Source organism: Meles meles, chromosome 10 (assembly GCF_922984935.1).
Source record: "Meles meles chromosome 10, mMelMel3.1 paternal haplotype, whole genome shotgun sequence".
NCBI classification, from domain to species: Eukaryota; Metazoa; Chordata; class Mammalia; order Carnivora; family Mustelidae; genus Meles; species Meles meles.
The window spans coordinates 13,176,752-13,201,048 of record NC_060075.1 but is presented as its reverse complement, the minus strand read 5'-3'; the positions used below and the strand labels follow the sequence as shown (position 1 = coordinate 13,201,048).

General features: G+C 52.7%; 1 protein-coding gene across 2 annotated transcripts in view; it reads left to right on the top strand.

Annotated features, from left to right (window-relative positions):
* The window catches only part of TMEM178B (transmembrane protein 178B), a 337,180-nt gene that overhangs the window by 293,327 nt on the left and 19,556 nt on the right, over window positions 1-24,297 (top strand). For both annotated transcript variants that reach the window (XR_006820557.1, XM_046021270.1), the window contains exon 3: window positions 8,238-8,375. Coding sequence is in view for 1 of the 2 variants with exons in the window: in XM_046021270.1 (XP_045877226.1) it covers window positions 8,238-8,375 (138 nt within the window). In the remaining variant the exon portion in view is untranslated. The remainder of the gene's footprint in view (window positions 1-8,237; window positions 8,376-24,297) is intronic.

Here is a 24,297-nt window from a genome sequence, read left to right as displayed (position 1 = left end):
CACGATGATTTCTGCACGGTGCGCTCAGAGCAGCTGTCCGTGACACATGATTCAGAGGAGACGTGGGAGCATCTCAAGATGGAATAAAAGATTGCCCTGGTCTAGCCCCTCACTCCCAGTAGGAAGGCCCCCGGGAAACAGGGTGAGGCGCTGAGCTGGGGGTGGGGTGTCCCCAGGTGTATCTGGTTGGCTAAGTTGAGTTTCCTTTTCGTCCTTCCTGTCTACGGTTCCTGCTGTTGGTGTAGCGACCGGGCTACAGGGAGAAGGGAGTCTGGTGAGTCAGTGCCTCTCACTGCTGGGCTTTTCTTCCCTTCTTCCTTCTCTCCAGGCACTTGGTTTAGCGGCTGACCTAACTCATCAGGCGAGTACGCATTTTGCAATCTGTCTTCTGTTGTTTTGACAGTGGGTGTGATCTGTTTGTGGCAGCGTCACTAATATCCCTATTGATGGCAGCTCTGGAAGCCGGAGGTAGGGATGAGGAGGGGGGAGCTCAAGTCTGTCTTCTGACCTAGAAACCACTTCTTGGTTCCACTGCAACCATCTTCCCCTCCCCCCATCTCTTCCCGACCTGGGGGGAAGGGCGGGGCAGAAAGGTCTGTTGGGTTCATACTCTGTGAAGTGTCTTGTGTCGTTAACCTTTGAGGTAAGGAGCCCCACGCCGCATGGCTCTATGTGATCTGGAATCTGGACCTCCGGCGATGTTTTGTTTGTATACAATAAAGCACTATATTGGATTGTTACATGATAGGTACCCTTGGCTTGTAAAAGTAAAATCAGATGAGAGGCGAGAGAAACGGGTTTCAAGTCACCGTGACATTTGCGTCCCTGCAGGGTGTCGAATCGGCAGGTGCACCCCCCCCCCCTCGCCCTGCTTTATGCTGTGCCGCACACAGTTTTAGTCACTGCGGCAAGGGTGGGATGATGAGCTCACTTAGCAAACATTTACTGAGCACCTGCTTCTGCCAGGCCATGTGCCGGGGATGGCAAAGACAAAAAACCCCAGACCTGACTGCAGCCCTGAACACGCTTGCATCTCCTGGAGGGAGAGAGACATGAGGGGTTACATGCAGATAGGTGAGAAGGGCTAGAGGAGACCGAGTACTGGACGCCGTGTCTGCTCACGTGCCCGGAAGCCTCCCACAGGCTGACTCTGTAGGGACACCTTTAAGGGCGATGAGAAGCTTGTCAGGCAGAGCAGGTGGGCAGAGAGTTCAGTGGCTTCAAAGAAAGGGTGTGTGGGGGGGGCTCTCGGGGGGGGACTCTCCGTCCACCAGGACCAGATCCTGGGGGACTTGGAGAGAGAAGGAGGCACAGGGCGAGGGGGTAGGCAGAGGACAGTTCTGAACTTCCAGGGAACTTCCAGGGAACAAAGCAAGTCAGACAGCCCTAAGAGCTCTTTTGTTTTCACATAAAAATGACTTTTTAAATACGACTACATTATGCTGAACCGACTTACGCTCTACAAGAAAGCTATAGGCAGGGGCACCTGGGTGGCTCAGTGGGTTAAGCCTCTGCCTTCGGCTCAGGTCATGGTGTCAGGGTCCTGGGATCGAGCCCCGCTTCGGGCTCTCTGCTCAGCAGGGAGCCTGCTTCCTCCTCCTCTCTCTCTCTGCCTACTTATGATCTCTGTCTGTCAAATAAATAAATAAAATCTTTAAAAAAAAAAAAAAAAGAAAGCTATAGACAACATCTCCCATTAGCTACTTCCCTGTTTCAGTTTAAGGAATGATCGCGATCGTGGTGGCCCTCTCAGCGAGACCGCAGTGAGTCTGCTCCTTCCTCTCCCTTCTAGTCTGCGCAGAGCTCAGTGCGAGCGCGTGGGCCTCTGACAGCCTCTGGGGTCACCAGCACCTCTGCTGTGAGCTGCGGCAGCCTCCAGTGGCTCGTCCTCAGAGGAGAGGAAGCAGCAACACTCCTGGGTGAACGTCTCAGTCTTAATGAATAGAAAGATCAAGCCTTCGCGTCAGCTTCTCGAGGTACCCAGAGGCGTAAGGATGGACTCTAGAAGGCTCTTCCTCTGGGTACCTGATCTTTAATTAGGGGCTAACCCTGACTTGTTACTCAGCCCTTTTTATGCTACGGACAGCGATGCACGAGATGGGAAAACGTGAAAAAGAGAGTGACTCTAAGTGACTTCCATTTCCATTCCTACTTCTGTAGCTCTAGTTTTGTCCTAGGGACTGTTCTAAGCAGTTGAGATGTATTAACCGACTTAATCCTCTTAATAACCTTCGAAGCAAGTACTGTCCTAGCCCTCTGCCCCCAAGTGCAGAGACGGAGATCCAGAGAGGTCGGCTAACTTGCTCGAGGTCCCAGAGCCAGTACGAGGCAGGGCCAGACTTTGAACCAGGTAGCGTGGGTCCAAGAATCTGGGCTTCCACACCAACAGTCTAATCTCTCTATGGTTACCCAGAACCAGACCCCCGCTCGCTTCAGACGTGGTTGCTGTGCAGTAATTGGGTGCTGGAATATTCCTTCTCATTTGAATCCCTTTGCCCCGAGTTAATCCCACGGCTGGCATGTTCGTGGCAGACTCTCTCTCTTTCTTACTTCCCAGACTGATCCCTTGGGGGCAAAAGCACTTGAGTTCTGGCCTCAACATCTTGTTCTCCCTTCCAGTTCCTGGGACCTTGAACCCCAAGGGACTGATGGACTCGTGAATGAATGTCCAGCTCCTGGGGCAGCCCACGCTCTTCCCCCTTTGGAGCCTGGGTGATATACTTCTATCTCACAGAGTGAGAACTTGCGGCAAACAAGGCGAACCCAGACAGTGCCCCGTGTGGCCAGCGAGAACCGTGGCCTTGCTGGTCACTCCATATTCTTGACTCTGGGGCTATTAATACGGCGACTTACCCCCATCTCCACTGGGTACCATCTCAGGATGGTCTAACGCGTAGTTACCCTCACTGGTTTTTGTGGGGCTCGGGTTTTTTGTTTTTTTTTCTCTTTTTTTTTTTTGGATGAGAGAAAAAATTACAATCATCATCATTTTTCTGTGCCAGGTCTTTAAAGAGCAAACAGAGGGACGCCTGGGTGGCTCAGTGGGTTAAGCCGCTGCCTTCAGCTCAGGTCATGGTCTCGGGGTCCTGGGATCGAGTCCCGCATCGGGCTCTCTGCTCAGCAGGGAGCCTGCTTCCCTCTCTCTCTCTCTCTCTCTCTCTGCCTGCCTCTCTATCTACTTGTGATCTCTCTCTGTCAAATAAAAAAAAAAAAAATCTCTAAAGAGCAAACAGAAAGATATTCAGAGCCCATATATATTTTCCTTCTCTAAGTGGTATTTATTTAAATGCAGATACCCTGGTTTCCCGTGTAGAGTTGCAAGCAATACCTTTCAATTTAAATGTTAATAGGACCACAAACTTCAAAATCAAAATTTTCTGTGAGGGAGACCTGCTTTTTCTGGTTCTATTTAATGGTTCCCCTTGCCTTTCCTCCTCCACCCTCCCTCATTATCTAGCCCCCTTGCGCACCGTTTCCACTGTGCTGAACTAAATGCTTTTTCTAAAAAGTTGAGAATACACCTTTCTCGTTTCAAAACTTAGAATGTTAAGCGTCTGGGTCCTGGAATACAGATGACGGACTCTGACCCAAAAGGGTTCATGAGAAGATTTCTCTCTATCTCAGCTCTATCCCGGGCTCTTTCTAAGGGGATTTTTCCTAGGTCGACTCTGCATGGTATTCTAACAAGGCTTCAGATACATGAGTTGGGTCTTCTTTCTTCTCTAAAAAGGCAGGAAGAAATGGGGAATGAGATAGAAGCTACACGTACGTCCGTGGGTGCAGAGCCCTGCCGTGGGCGCCGTGAGCCGTCACAGAGTGAACCAGGCGGTCTCTTACTCCCGAGGAGAGGAAGTAGGCGCACAGGGCAGTGCGGGTGGGCAGGAATGGGGGCTGTCGTTGGCACCGGGTCCGTTCCGCAGGCAGAGTGACACATGGGATTCACTCACGTGCAAATGGGAAACAACAAAGATTTCACGACAATGGAAACCACGTGTATTGCCTTTCAGCTCAGGTACAGTGAGCATCATTTCCTTTGCAAGGATCTCCCACGAGCATGTGAGATCCAGCTTCTTCTTCCCTTTCTTCTCTGTTCCCTTCGTTTTCTCATTATTTTTATCCCGTTACACTGTGTGTGTTTTGTAAGCCTCCTTACATCTGTCTTTAGGAACATGATAGCGCTGGTAATACATAAATTAGAATTGATTTTATAATATCAATTTCAGTGACTTTGAGTCTGCTATTTTAGGGGGTTAGTTTTCTCCAGATGTTTTCAATAGACTCCTGTTCTTATTTCATGGAGACAAAATACATTTTGTGTCTTGCCTCTCTGGGAATATTAATAATAACTTTGAATTATTGCCTCTTCTCTCTGCGGCTTGTTTCCTCAAGTTCTTTGGCCCCGGGTTACAGGCACTGGGTTGTCAGGGGGCGGGGCCAGAGCGCTGCCGGGAAGCGCTGAGTGGGGAGAGGGGGGGCTTGTCTTTGGGACGCTACTGTAGAATGTTGGGAGGGGTTGCCTGTGGGGCTCCCCCAGTGCTGGGTGCCTAGGTCTTTCCTCTTGCGCTGGTCATCACTGGAAAGACTTCTCCCGGTCCCCAGGCTGGACGTCAGAGGCCAGACAGCCAGCTTCCACTGGGGGGCTAGGGTCCCAAGGACAAGCCTTCAACATTCTGTATGTGAAGGGTCACTTAATCAACTACGGGGAATGAGCCTCACTGAGCTTGTCAACCGCCAGTGCTAGGTGCCCCCCCTCTACCTCCACTGGGGAGTCCCCAGCATTGTGGAGTGGATGAGGGGATCTAGTTCCATCCCAGACAGCTGCCACCACATCCTGGATGCTCCTCCCCTCTGGGTAACTAACGGCCTGATCCAGAGGAACCTGCAGCTGCGGGTTCACGAGCCTCCGGGCCACGGGGCAGTTGGTTTGCAGCTCGCCCGCTGCCGCATCTAGTTTGGCTTTAGCCAAGCGCACTGTCCACCAGCTTTGCGGCTTCCGGTCCTGGGTGGTTCCCTGTCCTGTCTGCCCATCCTTGTGGATGCCTGTCCTTGAAAAAAAAAAAAAATCTCAGAACAATCGTCCTCAGTGTATTTGGGAGGAAGAAATGCTCGATACATTCGTTCAATCTCCATGACAACCCAGTGGGTCCTTAACTGCGTTATTAATTTTATTTTCCCACACAACGCACTCTCCCTTTATGTCACTGGTTTGTCGATAAGTTATTTAACGTCTTTGGATCTTGCTTTCCTTGTCCAGAAAATAGGACTATTTCTTGCCCTGTGTCCCTTGCAAGCTGTTGCTGCAGCTGCCTTGAATTACTACAGAAGTCTGAGGACAAAATACCCAGCCACGCGTGCATCACCCTGCAAAGTCAGTACTCGCAGGGTGACGGCAAAAGGCCTCCTGGTCGGTGAAAATATTTGGGCCTGACCTCTGGTCTTCATCCTGCTTTCCAGATCAACAGCTTAGCCCGGCCCTCAGTTTTTGCTGGCAGAGTACCCCTAATCTGTGCTCGAGGGGCCAGAGCTCCTCTCGGACCTGGGACACAAGTGACAGTTCCCCATCTCAGAACTTTCGCAAGAGAAATTACCTTCTTCGTGTCCCTACCTCTCTGCCTTTTCCTTGAATTCCAAGACTTGGCTTCCTTCTCGCAACCACGATGACCTTCCCACTTCCTCCGATGGCATTTCCTTTTCCTCTCCAGCCTTCCATTCCAGGCCCAAGGGGACACACCTTATGAGACACATTGTCCACTTAATCCCCTAGGCAGTACCTTTGGTCCCATGGATGGGCAGAGCCTGAGGACCGGGAAGGCCTTCCATGGGCGAGGCCAGTTGTGGCGGCAGGGTCGGGGTCGGGGGGATACGCGGGGGGGGGGGCCGTGCAGGGAGGGGTGCTTTGTGGCTTCCGCAGTGTTGTCTGTCTCAGTACTACCAAAGCAGCCAAGACTTTAGAAGCCCCTCATGCACCAAAAAGGAAACCGGTGGTCTCACAGGGGCCTGGGACAAAATTTCCTGGTCTGTTTAAGGGGATTATGAACCTACTTTACTCCCAAAATACCCGGACCTCCCCTTCCCCACACCCACGGTCTCCTTGTCCTTGACTGCAGTGGAGAGTGGACGAAGGGTTTCCAAGGATCAGCCCAAACGGACTCACGTATCAAGGCAGGGTTTCTTCTCCACCAAGGAGGCAACTTGGGCCTGGTCCCTCGAAGGACTGTGGGTGGCCGCAAAGGAAGAAGGGCTGAGCAGGTGGCAGCAGAAGGAGCCAGGTGGGGCAACGGGGGCCGGCATGACCACGGCAGTCAACTCCCAGGATAAGGGCCTGTGCACCTGGCAGGACTGCCAGGCCTCCTCCTTTCAAGCTGGCCGTGGGTGCCTGATCAGGGAATCCAGGAGCCGGCCCGGGAAGCGCGGCACACGTCGAGCGCTGGGACGGAGTGGCGCCTGCCCCAAGCTTCCTCCAACACACTGGAGGTCGTCGGCTTCTGTGTCGTGTGGCATGATAATTAGGCAGCTCTGGCAGTTCCCGGAAGTGACTGTAATGGACATGGCTTCTACCTGGCTGGGGCGGGCTTCCAGACTGGGGAGGGGAGGGCCGAGGAGAACAGCTAGAGCAGAAAGCTGGATGGATTCTGTGGATGCAATCCGTGGCAGAAATCCGTGGATGGATTTCTGCCTCCGCCACAGGGTCCTGTCCTGCTTCCCGTCCAGGCTGTTCTCCTTTGTCCCTCCCTCCCTATACCCCAGCCAGCTCCTCAGGCTGCGACGGTGGCGGGCAGGGGCGGGGGGGCATCTCCCAGCATCTCATCCTCTGTGGCAGGTCAGGGGAGAAGGCTGAGGGTTCTTTAGTCTGATTGTGCCAGGATCTGCCATGGCTGCCCTTGGGGGTGACTGGAGTGGGAGAGGAACAGAGGGGACGGGACACCCTCATGGTGTGACGGTGTGCAGAAACCGGGCACTTGCGGGGGATGCAAGATGATTGACCTGTGTCTCCCTGGGGGTGGATGTAGTTTGCTCTCGGGTGCCCTCCCCTACACCCTCACTCTCCCTCCCTCCCTCTGAGAGAGGGGAGCGCCCATGGGGTCCTCCAGGCTGCAGTGGCAACCCCCTGGGCGCAGAGGTTGGGCAGGTGGTTTGCTCCTATTTGGCACAATTGCCAGGACTGAGGCTGGCGGATGGGCTCCGCGCGGACCAAAGAGATGGACAGGGAGCTGCAGGCCGGTGGGCACCGGGGCAGGGTGGAGGGAGTCAAGGACAAGCAGCTACAGTGTTACTCTGAAGGAGGTTAGAAGGCTGGAAGCCAGGGAGGGCATGGGAGGCGGGTAGGGGCACACACTGGAGGGCAGTGGAGAGAGTCAAGGGCAAGGTGCTGAGGGAGAGAGGCTGAGCTGTGTGAGCAGCTGTGCCTTCTCCCTTCCACTGAACATACCGCCTTTCCAGACAGCTCTTCTCCTGCCCGTATCCACATTGGCTTTGTACGGCAGAGTCAGTGAGGTGTAGAATGGGAAAAGGCCAGACCCAGAAATCTGGGCTGACCTGTGTCTGGGAGCAGAAGAGGCCTGCCCCGGGGCTCCGTGTGAGAGCAGGTCGTGTGGCTCCCTGCCCTGCAGACCCACATACAGGGAAAGCTGAGCCCCTGGGAGCTGGCTCGGAGGGGAAGGAACAAGACACCAGCCGCAGCTTCCGCCTCACTGGACCTCCTGGGGACCCCAGTCAACCCTGGAGGGAAGGGAGGGAGCTTCCGGCAGGAGCAGCCAGTCCCCCAAGACCCCGCCCTCCTCCATAGGAGAGGTGGGTGATGACACAGGGACAACCAGGAGCCATACAGATCTGGGCTCGATACCCTGTTCTGCCACTCACCACGTGCATGCCTATCAGCAGTTCACTCCAGTTTCAAATAGGGATAAAGACAGTACCCGTCCCCCTCCGACGGCTGAGCCAGATGCTCAGGAAGGACAGTGCTACACCTGGCACCAAGGAGGTGTATGAGAAATGACAGCAGTGATCATGACGATCTTTCCTGGTGCTTAGGAACCCAGCTGTCCTGGCCCGCTTTCTGCACCCAAGGATAGCTACAACCAGGGGCTCTCTCCTCTACAAAGGGAGCTGGGTGATGCAAACCTGTCTGAGTAGTTAGGGTGCCTTCCCACTCCCCACTTCTGCCCAGGGCCAGGATGCACCTTGACCCCGAGGTCTAGGTTCTGGAGCTAACTGCTGTGCCCCCTGCTTCCCCACAGATCTGCGCAGGATGACAGCTGGCTTCATGGGCATGGCGGTGGCCATCATCCTCTTCGGCTGGATCATCGGCGTGCTGGGCTGCTGCTGGGACCGGGGCCTTATGCAGTATGTGGCAGGGCTTCTCTTCCTCATGGGAGGTAAGGCCGCGGGCTCGGGGGACTCTTGAGGGGCAAAGGTCCTGGCTACGGGGAGTCTGGGAGAACGGCTAGGGGACACTCGTTCATTCATCAGACGTGTTTTTGAGTTCCTCCTAGCTCTCTGTCACTGTGCCAGCTTCTGGGGTTGCAGAGGCTAATAAGATCTGGTCTCGGGAGTCCGGCTGCCTGGTGTGGGAAAGATGGTGTAGCCGTGGCACAGAGAGAGGATCAAACCAGCGAAAGCACGAACTCAGAAAATGCTCTGGCATTTGTTTTTTTGGCACCTTTTGGACTTTGGGGTGGGAACCTGGGCAGTTTTCTTTTCAAAAACTTATCCTCACCTTGATTTATGGGTCCTCAGTGCTGCTGCCGTTTGGAAGTAAGGCATCTAAGGGTGGGAGACGGGGCTGGACCTTCTCTCATGTCGGTGTCCCTTACTGTCTGCCAGCGTCACGGCCGTGAACTGCTCCAGGGTCCTTATAAAGGGTTATAGGCACAGAGAACTGAATGGCTGGGCAGGAACAGGTTCCAGTCCGCGGGAAGTCAAGTTGGTCCACACTCCGTGTGTGCCTGTCTTCCCTGCGGTCTCAGCCAGAGCGGCAGCTCACCGCGGGGTCTGCTCCACAAGGACAAGCGTGTTGATGCGCCGCGGAGAGCTGGGCTCGGGCAGCGGGAATCGGTCGTATTTATGGGAAGAAAGGAAAGCGAGTCTTCCACCTGGAAACAATGGCCGTTAGACTTCAGGCGCCGTGTGCTTATGGCCAGCTCGGGTCCCCTTTGTGAAGTGTCTGGGCAGAGATGGGAGGCAGAGCGGTGGGCCAGCCTGAGGAACGGCGGCCTCTGTCCCTCCGGGTGTACGAAGAGACGTCTGAGGGCTAGTGAGACGGCGGCTGGGAGAATTCGTCTTGGGGCCGGCCAGTTTGCTCTCATACCCTGACGCGCAGCCTTCATGGGCCCCAGACGAGATGAGGCTTCCCAGGCTGACTGAGGCCTCCGCCCCAGAGAGTCCGATGTCCCATGCCTGCGGTCACGAGGGAGCGAGGGTCCGCTACATCCCTCCTTCTGGTCTCCCTCAGACACAGGCTCACAAGACCTGCCCGTCCTTTGTCTGTGCCCCATGTCCTCAGTGAAGTCAGGCTTGGGCTCGGGCCCTGACCTCTGCACTCTATTTAAGGCAACCGTGGAGACCTTTCTGTTTCCACCTTCAAGTCAAAGTCTCCCTCAGACCCTGGAAGGTAAAAAGATAAGAGGGGAGTGGCTCTGTTTGTGCTGAGCGTTCCCTCTAAGACACTTTTGGCGATACAGAGACAGGATCCCGTCATCGGGCTTTTCTGAGGCTCTAGAAAGGTCTCCCAGGAATAGGAGAAAAGCTGAGCAAACAGGCCTTGGGCAGAGCCGGAATTCTCGAGCTCTGGGAGCTGACACGCTTTCATCCCTGCCCTCTCGAGGTGTTTGCAGCTCCCCGCACGCGCGTGCCTCCCTCTCTCCGGCCCCGAGCAAGGCTCACAGCCTGCCCAGCTGTTAAGTGTCCGGGACATTTCAACCCTAACAACTTCCTTCTGGGTGGCTCAAGTCCCCTTCCAGAAAGACTGAGGAAGAATGTGATCGGCCCATTGATCCTCTCTGGCCGGATCACACACCATCGGGCAGGCCGTAAGGGGGCCAGAACAGAGTGACAGTGGCTGGGCCCACAGCTGTGGCGGGGGTGGGGGGGTGGTCAGGGGCCTTCCTGCTCACCTGGGACGGTGGGTGGGACTCTCTCCGAGGGAGGGGGGCTCTGGGGCTGAGGGTCTGAAAGCTTTGATTGATTTGCGATAGGAGGCCCCTGCCCTTGGGGCTGCGTGAGTGGGTGCCTGGCTCCCCTTCCCCTCCTTCATGCTTCTCAGTCACCACACACAGCCCAGTCACTGGAAGAGCTCTTAGAAATACTGATGCGTGCTGGGCCCTTGCCCCAGAGCAATCCTAGCAGGACTTCTGGGGTGATCGTCCAGAGCAAGAAGGGGCTGAGAGCCCATGGAATCGCTGAACCGTAACGTTCTCTCCAGTGGTAAAATGTTAGGCTTCTAGGGGTGAACCAGTTGGCCAAGGCCTTTCGTGATTTGCTTGCTTTCTTCCCTCCGCTCTCCCACCTCGTAGGACTGTTCCTCCAAGCCCCCCTGTGCAGCAAGAGCTAGGCAAGCGCCGTAAGAGGGCTTCGGTGATTACTATGCAGAAGTCCCCGAGCCCTGAGTCCTGAGGGGCTCAGCGAAATCTGCTTTCTAGGACATGCACTGTATTTTTTTTCTTAATGGCAAAATCAAAGTTCATGATAAAATGTTAGCATCAAGAAATGCTTTGGAGAAGTTGCCGTTCTAAGAGCTGGTTCTTGCTGCTGGGGCCACTGTCCTGGTTGGAGTTAACCCATTCCATCCACCGTGAAGCTTTGTTACCTGTGTCCATAAGTAGAGTTCTGTCCTCTCAAAAGAGGCTAGGGAGACAAGAGGTGTCCACACCCCTCATGGCACCATCAGGCCAGGCTCCAGCAGGAGGGGATCAAGGATGAAGTCACAGAGGGCTGATCTCTCGAACAGGGGTCTTTTTGGGTAGCTGTCCTTCCCCCATCCCCGATCAGCAGAGGGAGCTACAGAGAGGCCCAGGGGTCAACCCTGAAGGGATGCTTTGACCTCTAGAACCCCACGTGTTAGCACCGAACCCTCCCAGAACCTGACCAGTCCTCCACCTCTAGAAGTTAACCTTCTAGGGTTGGCCTGTTCCCATGCTCAGCATGTCCGCCACCAGCAACAGCCACCTCATGCCTAAGGCAAAGCATCATTTATACTACAGGTATTTATGGCAACATGGGACAGAAAGGCCTCAGAGCCCAAGCTTTTGCCCAGATTCTCATTCCAGGCATCTGCAACCAGGCACAGACTGGGGCCCAAGGGATTAGACTTAGCTTCCAGAACAGCTGGGGGGACCCACGGTGGCAGGGGCCCAGGGCTGGCCAGGCAAGGGCATGGCGAGCAGATGGAAGGCTATGCAAGCATGAAAAAGGTAAATTTGGAGTCCAGAGTCCAAGGATGGAATTTCACTTGCCACTGGTTGAATTTCCCCAGGGCCAAAACACAAAACCAAACACAAACCAGCAGAATCCTATGAACAGCCTCTTCTCTGTTCCACCGTGAAGGAAGACGGCCCACGCGGTGCACCACTCTGGTCCAGTTTTAACCAGTACCCAGGCCGAAGAGGGTATGCTGTACCCTTGTGACGTGACTAGCAACAAATTGTTTGATTAGCCTGCCACACAGACAAGGCTGCTAATTACGCGGGGCGGCTTTGCCGGGCCAGGAGGCTGGGGGTGGTTGTGGGGAGCCCGTTTCCCCTCTGGCAGGGCCTCCAGGAGCCAAGCTAGCCCAGACTGGCACGGCACCAGCTGGGTGCAGGCAAGTGCCAGAGACGAGCAACTGGAGGAGTCATCGCAGCACTCGGCAGGGCAGGGACGGATGACACGGGGGAGAGACAGCGCAGGATGGCGGTGGGGGAGCACGGGACCACGGGTGGGGGAGCCCGGGACCGCTGCGGTTACTTGTAGTTCTCTCGCTGGGGAACCTCCGAGCCCCCGCACAGATGCAGATCCTCAAGCTGAGTGTGAACGGCCGACCCCCGCCACTCCCTGCTGCCCACGCTCCTGGGGGACACTATGACCTCTGCCACCATCCGGGTCGCAGCCGACCCGGAGTCCCCCGTCTAGACGCCCCGACTGACTACACTCCGGCAACCAGCCATCTGTCCTTCACAGTTAACGTATTTTTTTAACAACCGTAAGTCAGATAGGTCACTCATCTGCTACCAGCCCTCCAGAGGCTTCTAGTCAGGGCACAAGTAAAACCCAAATTCTTTACCCTTTTTTGGAAGCTGTCTTAGCCAGCTTGGGCTGCTATGACAAAATACCAGAGATCGGATGGTTTGTAAACAGCAGAAATGTATTTTTCCCCGTTCTGGAGGCCGGGAGGTCTGAGCTCAGTACATGGGCTTGGGCAGCATCTGGTGGGGGCTGCTCTCTGATGCCTTTTTTTTTTTTTTTAAAGATTTATTTATTTATTTATTTGATAGACAGAGATCACAAGTAGGCAGAGAGGAATGCAGAGAGAGAGAGAGAGAAAGGGAAGTAGGCTCCCCGCCGAGCAGAGAGCCCGATGCGGGATCCAGGACCCCGGAATCATGACCTGAGCCGAAGGCAGAGGTTTAACCCATTGAGCCACCCAGGTGCCCTGCTCTCTGATGCTTTTATAAGGCCCTAACCCTAACTGCTGATCCTCATGAGGGCACCATCCCTGTGACTTAATCACCTCCGAAGGGCCCCTCTTCCTAATACCGTCACCTTGGGGGGTTAGAATTTTGGGGGTTAGATGGTACCCAAACCCTCTGTCCTTAGTGGCAGCGCTGTGTAACCCGGCTCTTGCTACCCGCCCCCCCACCCCCTTGCTCTGCTGTTCTGACCCTGACATCCCTCCAACCACCCCGGCCGCCCTTTCCACCTGGAGCGCAAAAACCTTCCTGGCAAGGTCCTGGAGCTGGCTGTGCCTTTGTCCATAGGGCTCTCCCCCAACAGGCCTCCTCGCAGGCTCCTTCCTCAGACTCACTCCCGCTTAGAAGTCACCCCGAGAGAGGGCTTCCTGGACCACCCAAATCCGTGAAGGCCCCCCATCACTCTCTACATCTTAATTCATTCAACCTGGTACAGCACACTCACCGCTTTCTGAAATGGGTGTTGTGTTTTGGTTTAGGTTTGGTTTTTTTTTTTTTTAAAGCAGTTTAATTAAAGCTAATATTTATTATCTCCCAGTTTCCATGGATCAGAATTCCAGGCACAGCCTAACTGGGGTCTCTGCTCAAGGTCTCACAAAATGGCAGTTGAGCTGTCAGCCGGGGCTGGGGTCCCCTCCGAGCCCGGGGTCCTCTTCTGGAGTCACGATGTGGTCGGTGGTGTTCCGTTCCCTGCTTGCCGTACTCATGGAAGCTTGCATGTTTGGGGTCAGCAGGAGAGAGCCCCCGACTTCTTTTGTCTCTGACCTTCAGATCACCTTTTTTTAAACCTATTTTTTAGATTTATAATTTTAGATTTACAGAAAAATGGAGCAGGTAGTACAGAAATTTCCCATGTTACCCTCTACCCCTGCCCACAGGTTTCCGTCTCCTCAACGTCTTCCGTTAACAGAGTCTGTGACAATTAATGAATCAATATTGATAGATTCTTAACACATGTGCATAGATTATTCCGATTCTCTTAGTTGATACCTGACATCCAGTGTTCTCTCTGTTCCATGCTCCTGTCCAGGATCGCACGTACATCTAGTTGTCCTGTCCCCTGAGGCTCATCTGCGTGGCTATGGCCACTTCTCAGACTGTTCTTATTTTTAATGACCTCCTCAGTTTTGAAGAGCACTGCTCATCCATACTGCAGGATGCCCCTCTCCTGGACCTTGCCCGATTTCTTTTCTCATGATTAGGCTGGGTAGTGGAGTTGGGGAGGAAAATCGCTCAGGTAAAGTGTTATTTCATCACACTGTGTTGGGGTACATCCTGTCCACCTGTGGAGGAGGCTGTCCCTGATCACCTGGCTGAAACGGTGTATGGGGCTTTTCTCCTGCAGAGTTACTCCGTTTTTCCTGGTTCCGTACTGTCCCCCGTGGAGGGATGTCACCAGGCACAGCGCACGCCTGAGGAATGGGGACTTTGTCTTTCTGGATGGAGGATCTGCATAAGTTATTTGGAATTCTCCTGCAGGGGAGATCTGTCTCTTTCCCCTGTTTATTAATTTATCTGATCGTTTATTTATGTCAGTGTGGACTCATGGCTATTTATTTTTTATTTTGGTTTATAATCCAATACTAGATTTGTTTTTTTATTCCAGTCCCATCTTTGACCATGGGGCGCTCTTGTCAGGTGGCCCTGTGCCCCTCTGACCTATTCTTATCCACGTGGGCTTTGGGTTCTAGTTGCTGTTGTTATCTTTGGTTTTGTGTGTGTGTGTGTGTTTTGTTTTTGGTTTTTTTTTTGTTTTGTTTTTGAGCTCTTGCTATTTTCTGACATCACAAGGGGCACCAGGCTCCTTTTGTGTATTTCCTGCCATTTCTCCAAAGAGCCCTGGTTTTTATTGGAGAAGGGTATATAGACACCAAAATCCGGGCACTAGGTGTCTCAGTGTCGTTAATATTCTGTACTTGTTCACTGCCTCTCTACCCCACTTAGATGTAAGCTCCATGAGCTCCAGAGGTGTCCCCCAGTCAGGAACAGTGTCTTAACCCTCAAACACCTGTTGAATGCGTGCATTGCAAACATGAACTACGTGTCATAGAAGGTATTTTCTTTTGTCTTGATGGAACAGATATCAAGAAAGTACCCTACCTTATCTTCTGTCCCTGGCCTGATCTTCTCCCCTTCCGTGGGATTCCTTATCCTCTTTCTCTCTTTATTTGAGCAGCCCTAGGGTCTGTGTACTTCTGGTAGAAAATGTCTCAAATTGCCTTTGGAAGAAGGGTATGCATCACACATGAATTCATGAAGACCTCCATCTTTAGCAGGAGTTCAAGACTGTTAGAAATGGAAGGGACTTTAGAGACCATCCTGTTTGATGTCCCTGTGTCTCCAGATCAGAGTGGCTGTGTCAGTTGTCCCAGGCCCTCCAGCTAGTGAGTGGCAGCCCTGGGGACAGAGCTGGCCTGTGACAGCAGCTGCTCCTGCTGCCTAGGCGTTCAGCAATCCGGGCCACAGGCACATCTTCCCACACTGGCATGCCTCCAGTCTGTGCTCCCGGGCTGTTGCCAGGCCCAGAATTTCGCTCCATTCCCTTTCCCCTCCTCCCTTCTCAAAGCACAAAGAGGCAGACGAAGGAGATCGTGGCCGGAATTGAGGGCACAGGTGGTAATGGGAAAAAAAAATCATTAAAAGTCCTTTTCCTCCCACCTGTGACCAGTGTGGCCTTTTTCTCCCTTCCCAGTCAGGCAGGGGGAGCGAAGAGAAAGTCCTGAAAGAGCTCGAGCTATCAGACTTGAGTGATTGCCGTGATTTGCAGACCAGTGATGCCAGATGTCGCCCCCTCCACCCGGCTCAACGGAGAGCAGCTCAGCTGTGCTCTGAACCCCCAGATACCCCTCTTCTGATACACAGAAACCCTGACAAAGGCCCAGCCATTCTGAGAATGCATAAGCCCAAAATGGAAAGTCTGAGGCAATAGGCGTTTGGTCTGGGGGACTCTTTCCATTAGGCAGTGAAGTGATTTTAGGGATGCCCACCAAGTGGAATAAGATCTAGGGTTGCCTTCAGCCTCTCCCCACGGTCACTCCTCCCTCTGGCACTACTTAGAAGCATGGCTAGGACTGCATTTCTATCTGTCCTGGAGGCTCCGTGCCTTCCACTTTATGACTGGTCATTACTTCATGACTCATGGGTAAGAAGCGAGAGCCTACGTAAGTGAGATATTCTGAGTTGGAGGAGAGGATAAATCAGTATCTCAGTGACATACCACAGTGCAAAGCTTATAAAACCCTCAGTAAATGGTAGCTGTTACTGATATATTTATGCCCTAAGTAAGTCTCTTCTAGCAGGCAGAGAAGTTTCTATAACTTCCATGACCAAACGAGGGCGTAAAACCCATCTATTTACCCTGCTGGACTGCTCTTATAAGTTCGTGGGAGATTTCACTAGAACATCACAACTCTCCTCTTGGCTTTTTGTCTAACAACCTTTCTTGCAAAACCACAAGCAGAGGTTCAGAAAGAACTTCAGACCCTGGAATATTCCTGTCTCGCCTCTCAGAAGGTGGTGGTTTGAATATCTATTAGCATTGGAAAATTACATTCAAAACAAAGATATTTGGGAGAGGAGACACATTGCCAGGAGGACCGAGACGCAACATGCATCCTTCCCTAATGTGGGACGAGGGGCCGGGGTCAGTCACGTCAGCAACCCAGACCGCGGGAAGGCTTCATTTTCACCTGAAGAGCTGGAGCTCATGGAAAGGAGTTGGGCCCTTGCCACCCTTCAGGACCTGCCTCCATTACAGATTTGCACTTTAGAGGAGAAGAGTCAGTAGCCTCGGTCCTAGACACCCAAATCTTGTCAGGGAGCTCTGTCTCTCAGTGCCTGTAACCTGCCCACCCAACACTCAGCAAAGCCACAGTGCTGCATGTTCCCCAGAACGGGGTGAGGGGGGTGCTCTGTCACTAAATGTCCAGAGGGAAATGCTGAGACAGAAAGCAGACCCTACAAGGTGGAGGAAAGGAGGGTGGATGGGCCACGAGTCACCCTCCATTCCTTGCCATCTCACTGGAGCTTGACGTCCTCGTTCAGGAGCTAGAATCCTCCCACTAAAAGGGGGAATTATGGTTTTACCGCTAAGAGCTAGTCCAGGACCAAAGGAGCCGTGCGACTCAAGAAAGTTACTTAACTACCTTGTATACACTCCTTCAATTTTCTCATCTACGAAGAGGACGAATAATAGTGCCTGCCAGAAATCTGGTTGTGAGAATTATAGACTTAACTCGTGTGAAGGGCTTAAGGCAATGCTTAGCATCGTTCTCCAGAAAGTTTTGGGTATTATTTCAGCCACTTCTTTGTGAAAACAACCATCTTCAGTGACACCCGCTCTCAGCAGCCCCAAACCATCGCTAGCAACACCACGCAAAGACCCTGCCGTGGGATGAGAAAGAGAAAGTTGCTCGAGCAGATAAGGTCTCTCTGGCTAATCACGACCCTCCTTATCCATTCATTCAATAACTCGTCATTGCTTATCACGAGCCAGACACTGCTGAAGCACTTGGGCTACAGTGGGGAAGAGGACAGAAGGCTCCCGAAGCTTACACTCTGTTGGCTAAGCGACAGATAAGCGAGTCCCATAAACACCTGATACGCTGCCGGGTGACGGGAGCTGTGGAGAAGAAGCTAGAAGGGTGGTAGAGAGTGATGGGGCCCTGCCATACGTGAGGGGCAGTGGGTGGGCAGAAGGCCTCTCGGGTGGTCACAGCTGGACAGAGCCTTCCACTGAAGGCGTCTGTTGAGTGGAAGTCTTCCTGGGAAGACCTGGCCAGATCAGTCCTTGCACAAGGAACAGCAGGCACAAGGGACCTGGGACGGGAATGAGCCTATTGGGTCTGAGGAAGTTGAGCAAGAGGACAGGCACAGAATAAGTTGGAGATATTTCGCAAAACAGAGCAGCCATAAGACCTTGGAGACCAGGATGAGTGTTTGACTGATTGAAGTGGCATCGTCTGTCGCTCTGGCCTGCCTTCTGACTGTTTCACAGATTGCCCTGGGGCTCTTGCCTGCGTGATCGCTCAATGGTATGTGGCTTTCGCTCATCAGTGGTCTGGCTTCCTTCTGGGGTGCCGGGAGCTGGAGCTTCTCCTGCTTGCCATGGCAGTTCCTATGAGTGGGGGCCTGGTCCCTGTGCCCCAGCGTGGCCAGGTCAGGTAGGGGGACTGTCACGTGCCCCTGAGAATGGTGCATTGCTGCACAGCGGGAGCTTCCCTCCCCTCCAGCCAGAACCAGCTACGGCATTTGCGGGGCCCAATGCAAGAGGAGAACCTAGGACCCCTTCTTTAAACATTCAGGCTTTCAAGATGGTGACAGCAGCATGAAAGCAGGCACGCGTGCCCGTGAAGCCAGCTCTGCCTCCATCACTGTCCCACACGCACACGCCTTGATCCCAGGCCGTGGCAACCGCTCGCTGTGGGGGCTCCAGAGGGTCCTGAGAAATCAGGTCTTCCCTCTTTCTGCTCCCCGTTCCTCTTTGCCCTAACTTGGGCCTCGTCTGCTGTGCTTAATATCACCCCTTGTCCCTGATGACCAAGTAATCGCATAGACATGCATTCCCCTTTCCTTAGATCAAAAGCTGACTCCCCCAACATTGCCCACGCGACCTGCGAATAAGACAAAGCTGAGTTTGTTGCTTACTGCAGTCGGGGAGAACAGCACCTTGCAAAACTGGCAGGGTCCCAGAGCAGGACGGTCAGATTAAGGTCGACGGAGAATTAGAAGTTTGCTTTAAGGCCTTTATTTCAGTGCAGGTGTTTGATTGAGATTGGTTGAGAATACTGATCATGTCTAGGATTGAAGGAAACAGCAGGATTTGGGGAAATCTTCGAGCACACACTTTCGATGTTTTCAGTGGAGGCTGATGGATCTTTTGTGAAGTTCCTGTAATGAACCATCAAAACCAGTTAACACAGGCTGGACGGACCTAGCAGTGTAAGGAGACAAGGGAATAGCAAAGTTCAGTTACTCCAGACGCTAAGGCATGGTTTTGAGTCAGTGTCTAGGCCGAGTGTGGGGTGGGTGATTGGGAGTCTTAGGATGAGTGGACCTCCACAGCCTGGTGCCTTCCTGGCTTGCCCGCCTCTGCCAACACAGACATGTCTGAATTTTCCAGGGAATAGAGTCCAGAGTCAGGCCAGGACTCTGTCTTTCCTGGGGTAGAAATAACATCGCTGGACCGAATTGGGGTCCTTGCTTGGAGACAGTGGATTATTGGCAAGGGTGGGATGGGGAAAGGGCAGGCAGGAGAAGAGAGAGAGGGCAGGGTACCTGAAAGACCATCTCCATTACGGGGGTGTGGGGAAGGCTTGTTGAGAAAGAACAGATTTCTCCAACAGCCTTTTCAGTGGAAACAGACCCAGAATGCAGTAGTGACTTCACAGTGCTTGATTGCCATGGAAACTGAGGTAATTTCCAAAGCAGCTTCAAAAGCTTCCATCCCTATGGTTCTTCTAGGATGTTCTTATAGAGGTGTGCAAGCTTCAGAGAAAGGGAACTTGTCAGGCAAGCCTCTGGCTCTTGAAATGAGTCATAAATCAAAGAAAAATGCTCGTTCCTGAAATAAACGGAGAGACCCCTACTAGTGGGCATAAAAGCAGCTCCTGGGGAAACAAAATGGAGAAGTAGCTATAAATGAGGAGGAATTTCCTCTCTCCTGCCCTGGGGGGCTAAGGACAGGTGAGAAGTGGCCTCAGAAATAGCCAAACCCGAGGAAGGGAGGCGGGGAGCTCTCCCCCCACAAAGCATCTTGTCGCCCTCACTACTTAGGTGACGGAGATGCACAATGTGAACACAATAGTTAGGGTCCCTGCTCCCTCCCAATAGTTGGGGCACCTGAAAGCTGGCTTGAACTGGCCTGGGTTGTTGAGGTGGGGGGCAGGGCCAGGCTGCCCCCACAGCGTACAGGCAGGACACCTCCAAGCCCAGGGCAGCACATCTGTGCCTCACTGCCGTGATGCTGGGGGTGGGCAGGAGCTTGGCACGGGGAGAGCTGAATGGGGGGCTGGCAGCCTTGAAGGCCTGGTGGTCACCAGTGGGAGAATGATTCCGGGAAGGCCCTAGAGCATTACTCTGGAGAAGGCTTATAAAGATGGGCCCAGAGAAGTAAAGGAATTCTGCTCTGGGGGGCATACCTTTTCAACCTAACAGACCTTGGGCTTTGGAACAGGTGAGTAATGGTGTGCATTTTTATCCCCCAGTATAAAATACTTGGAGAACAAGGGCCTGTGAAGCCATTCTACCTCCTTCACGTTCGAAAGATCTCCTGATTTCAAATATGCTTTCCTATTATCAGATCGTGTTTCATACCACGAGTCTTGATTTGGAAAAAACTATCTGTAGAAGCCATCAGAAGATCAGGGATATCCAAGACGTGTCTGTGAAAGAGGCCCGCCCATCCCCACTTCAGGATACCGTGAGATCCGACTCAGTGCACATTAGTCATTAAATAAACAACCAGTGCCCACTCAGTTGAAGATAAAACCCAGCGCCTTGGAGTTGCTCACTGTCTTCCAGAAGAATCAGACCCCTAGACCCTTTAGTGGGGTAAAAGAGCAGTTTTCCTTTTGAGGACTGACACTTTGAATATGCAAAAGAATGGAAACAGAATTCTGGGTCTGAATTTTCAGCAGGAAGGAGGACAGAGAGGGGATCCGTTGTGACTTGGGTGACCGTTCAGAGAACTCCAAAGGAGGGGGAAGGCGCCCCGTGGACCTTCGAAACCCCCCCCCCCCCGTAGGAGGCCCTCCCCCATGGGAGAGGGGAGTGGGAGAGGAGGCTCACAGTTGGGACCTTCTGTGCTGTATCCGTGGTGGGTGTTGTTCAGACATCAATGCTTTCATCCTCCCCTCAGCCCTCATTTTGTAGAACACGAGCGAGGCCCAGGGAACCACAAAACAAGCAGTTACGTAAATGGGCCACAAGCCTACATTTACACCCAGACCAGATCGGTCCTCCTCACCCCCACGGTCCTCCTCACCTCCACAGGGTAAGGGGCAGGCAGGTGTTTGTTTGGGGAGCAGGGCAGGAGACAGAGGGGTAGAGAGGCCAAGAAGGGAGTCACTTCTGCTACCAGAGTGTCAACAATAGCCGTAAGTCCAGGCATGGTGAAGGTCAGGCACGAGCTGCCTTCTAGGATTGTGCTAAGCCATCACTGAGAAGGGGACCGTGTGGAACGCTGTCTGGCATGTCATGAGCCTTTCCTGCATATTTGTTCCTCTGCTCAGTTTGTCACTGGCTCTTACCTTCTCTGTGGTTCCTAGCGCCTGCTGCCAGAGTTCACGGTCACGTGCTTCCCAGATACAGGATTCCGACTCCAGTCTATTTGACTCTGAAATCCAGGTCTGTGCTAATCATGCAGTGCTCTCTCCCCAATAAAAATAAAGTTGTCGACATATTTATGAACCTTGAGCCACTCATGACCTGATCCGGTGAGAGACGACCCCACCCAGACCTCGCATCATGGGGGATGAAGACTTGTTCCTGGGGTGGCAGAAAAGATAAGCCTGCTTCTGTTGAAGGGAGGGTCCCCAGAGAGATAGGAAAATGAGCGTCTTTGGCTGAAAGCCTTACCTTTTTGTGGGCCCTAGACAGGAAGACAAAGCTGGGGGTTCAGGGAACAAAAAGAATAATCTTATTCTATAACCCCGCCACCAGCGCCCATGTCTTAAAGTCTGGTGTCTGTTCCCACCACGTCTCAGAAGCTCCTTTCTTGCAGACCTACTTCCTCCTGGCTGTTCCACCTGTCGCCTGGCCTCCAGACAACGCTTCCTGACCTCGTGTGGATTTACCTGTTTCTCAGACTCTCATCCCTTGTCTTCCATGACTGCATGCTCATGATTGTGCCTTTCTTCTGTGCCTTTTCTGTTTCCTTTGCTCTTTGCTTTATCTGCAAATGTGGCCTTCGATGCTCTTTTTTCCTTTCTCCCGGCAAACATGTCTCCTGGTCACCAGTATCTACTCTCACAGTGACGGTGACCTCTGCGTGGATGTGTCTGGAACTGCTTTGGCATGGCCTTTTCTGAGCTCTAGCCTCGTGTTTTTAACTGTTCTCTGGAACCACAAACATGCCGTGAGCTAGACTCTGGCTTTCTCGGTAGATGGTACGTGTCTGCTTTATGTTTATGGCGTCCGTGCTAAGCACAGGCTTACTGTGGGTGCCTGACAAATGTCAGCTTCTGTCCTTTCCCTTCTCCCCATGAAATGAGCTGCTTTTCTTGCCTTCCTCAGCACAGGAGTCTGCCAGTCACCTCTGAGTCATTGTTCACTTTTCCACTTTTCCACCCGGAGCTTAGCCAACTGTCAGCGGCTGCCGGTATCTCTGTTGCCGGTATCTTCGGGGCTCTCTCACTCATGTCCCTTCCCCGAGCGCCGCTGGTGCCCTAAGTATGACAGTAGTGTTGACCAGTCATTTAGCCCTGGGTGGACATCTGTGTCTCCAAACTCGGAGCCTCCGTTTTCTCCTAGAACTGAGGGAGTGCTTGCTGCCTACCCTATCTGGTTTTTGTGTGGATAGATTAAAAGGATTCGCAGGAAAAGCATCTAGCAAAGGATACGTATCACATAGATGTTCCTCTCCCGACTTTCCACGTACTTCAACCTTTACACCATTCTGTCTTTCTAAAATACACCTCCTGCCATGTCATTTCTCTGATGAAAATATTCTGGGGTTTCATGTGGCTTATTGAGTAAAGGTCAGCATCACCAGCCGGAGTTTAACGTGGGTCATAATCTCACCCCGGACTCAGTTCCAGCCACATGCCGGGTGCCCCCCCAGCCCCGCCACACCACCTGCCGTTGCCTGCCTCTGGGCCACCCTGCTCGGCCTGATGAAGCCCTCTGCTTCCTCAAGCCTCAGCATCTTCTAGAAACCTTTTGAACCAGCTTAACTAAAACCAGACTCTGCCTCTGAACGCAGACATCGCCTTGTACCATCTTGATGGCACTGACCTTGCGAATATCTCCTGGAGCAGAAACTGAGATAATTTCCCATGTCCCGTCTGGTAGCAGAGGGACCTTTCCTTGCCAGCTCCTCCAGTGGTCAGTTTGCCCCTCTTTATTTTAAACCTTATTATGGTTTCTGGTAACCTCGCCTTACTGGACTTAGGTCCTTTCTCACCACACATTGATTGAGTCCTACTGCATGCTAGGCATGGTGCTAGTGCCCAGGGTACACAGATAAACATGTCCCTGTCCTTAAGGGCCACCCAGGCAGTGGTGGAGGCAGAGCGGTGGGTGCCCTGACAGGGCTGTGGGTGCCCAGAGAAAGAGGACCTTTCTGAGCCCAGGACTGTGGAGCAGCCTCAGGGGAGGCTGGAGATTGAGGCTAAAGGAAGAATCAAGTCAACTTGACCTTATTGTTGCCCTCAACGGGTTTTTACACCATCAATCAGCTGAACCTGCACCGAGACCAAGAGTTGGCCACTATCTAGAAGCAATATGCCAAGACTTTCTTTGCTTGTTCTCGTTTAGGATTTCACATGCCATTAATAATTTCCATTTTTATATTTTTCTCTGTAACTAAATGCTGTCGTAAATGAAGCAAAAAAGAATGCTTTTTATCTAAGAAAAAATGCTTAAGCAGCTTTATGTGGAGGTAAAATGTAAGCCTAGCGTGCTATTTGACCCCCTAATTTTGGTCCTGGGTAGGGAGAAATGGGAGTAGCTGTGTTCTTCCCTTCCCACTGCTCTTCCTAAAGAAACCTAGGAACTTCTTAGAGATTCCACCACACTTCCAGGATACAATATAGTTAATGAAAATACCCTCTGTGGCTTAGCTCATAACATTGTCAGACAAGTTGAATTGTCATCACGTTTCCAGAAGCTTCTGGGTCCAGTTTCTAACAGTACCTGAGTTAGTATGACCAAGAGTACGTTGGACAGTTCTTTCCTGATCTCGGCATTCCCATCAAGGCCCGTAAAGCTGGAAACCTCTCTCTTCAGGAGGACATGCCACCTTTGAAGACTCCATTTCCCAAGGGAGAAGAGGGGACTGACTTCTCTGGTGAGGTTGGCCAAGAGGCTGAGCTCATGGGGCTTCACACCATCTGGGTCCTCTGCTCTGTTTGCTTCCCCACACGGGCAGCCTTCCCAGGTCAAGGCCCCAGGGTCAGGCTGGCATTGGGAGGCCTGTTTGTCTTTCTTTTCTGGGCCCATCAGTGTGAGTCAACATTTGAGGGTGAGTGTACCTGCTTTGCAAACCTATATGTTCCCTCCCTCTGGCAATTCATCCTAAAATGTCAGCCGGGGGAAAATATGGGTGCCCTTGAATGTGGCCAAGGGTCAAGCCACAATCGCTGTGCTAGCCTTATCAGTAATAGAGCTGATGTGTTTTTGCCCCATTGGCCTCCTTCCTGTGATTCTTTTCTCACTAGAGTATGAGTTCAGAAAGCCAAGATGAGTAATTGTCATCCCCCAAATCTCCAAGAGAAAAGAGGGGTGAAAAGAGGTGCCCAGGTTGAGACCCATTGATGAGCCAGGAGGAGCTGGTGGGAGGAGAGGACCCCTTCCATGGGCTGGTGTCTGCACTGAGGTCCTGGGGGTCCTCTTCTGGCCACCAGCTTACTCTATCCATTGGGTTCAGCTTCTGGCCCACTGGGAAGCTGCAGAGTCTTACTGGAAGAAAGTTAAT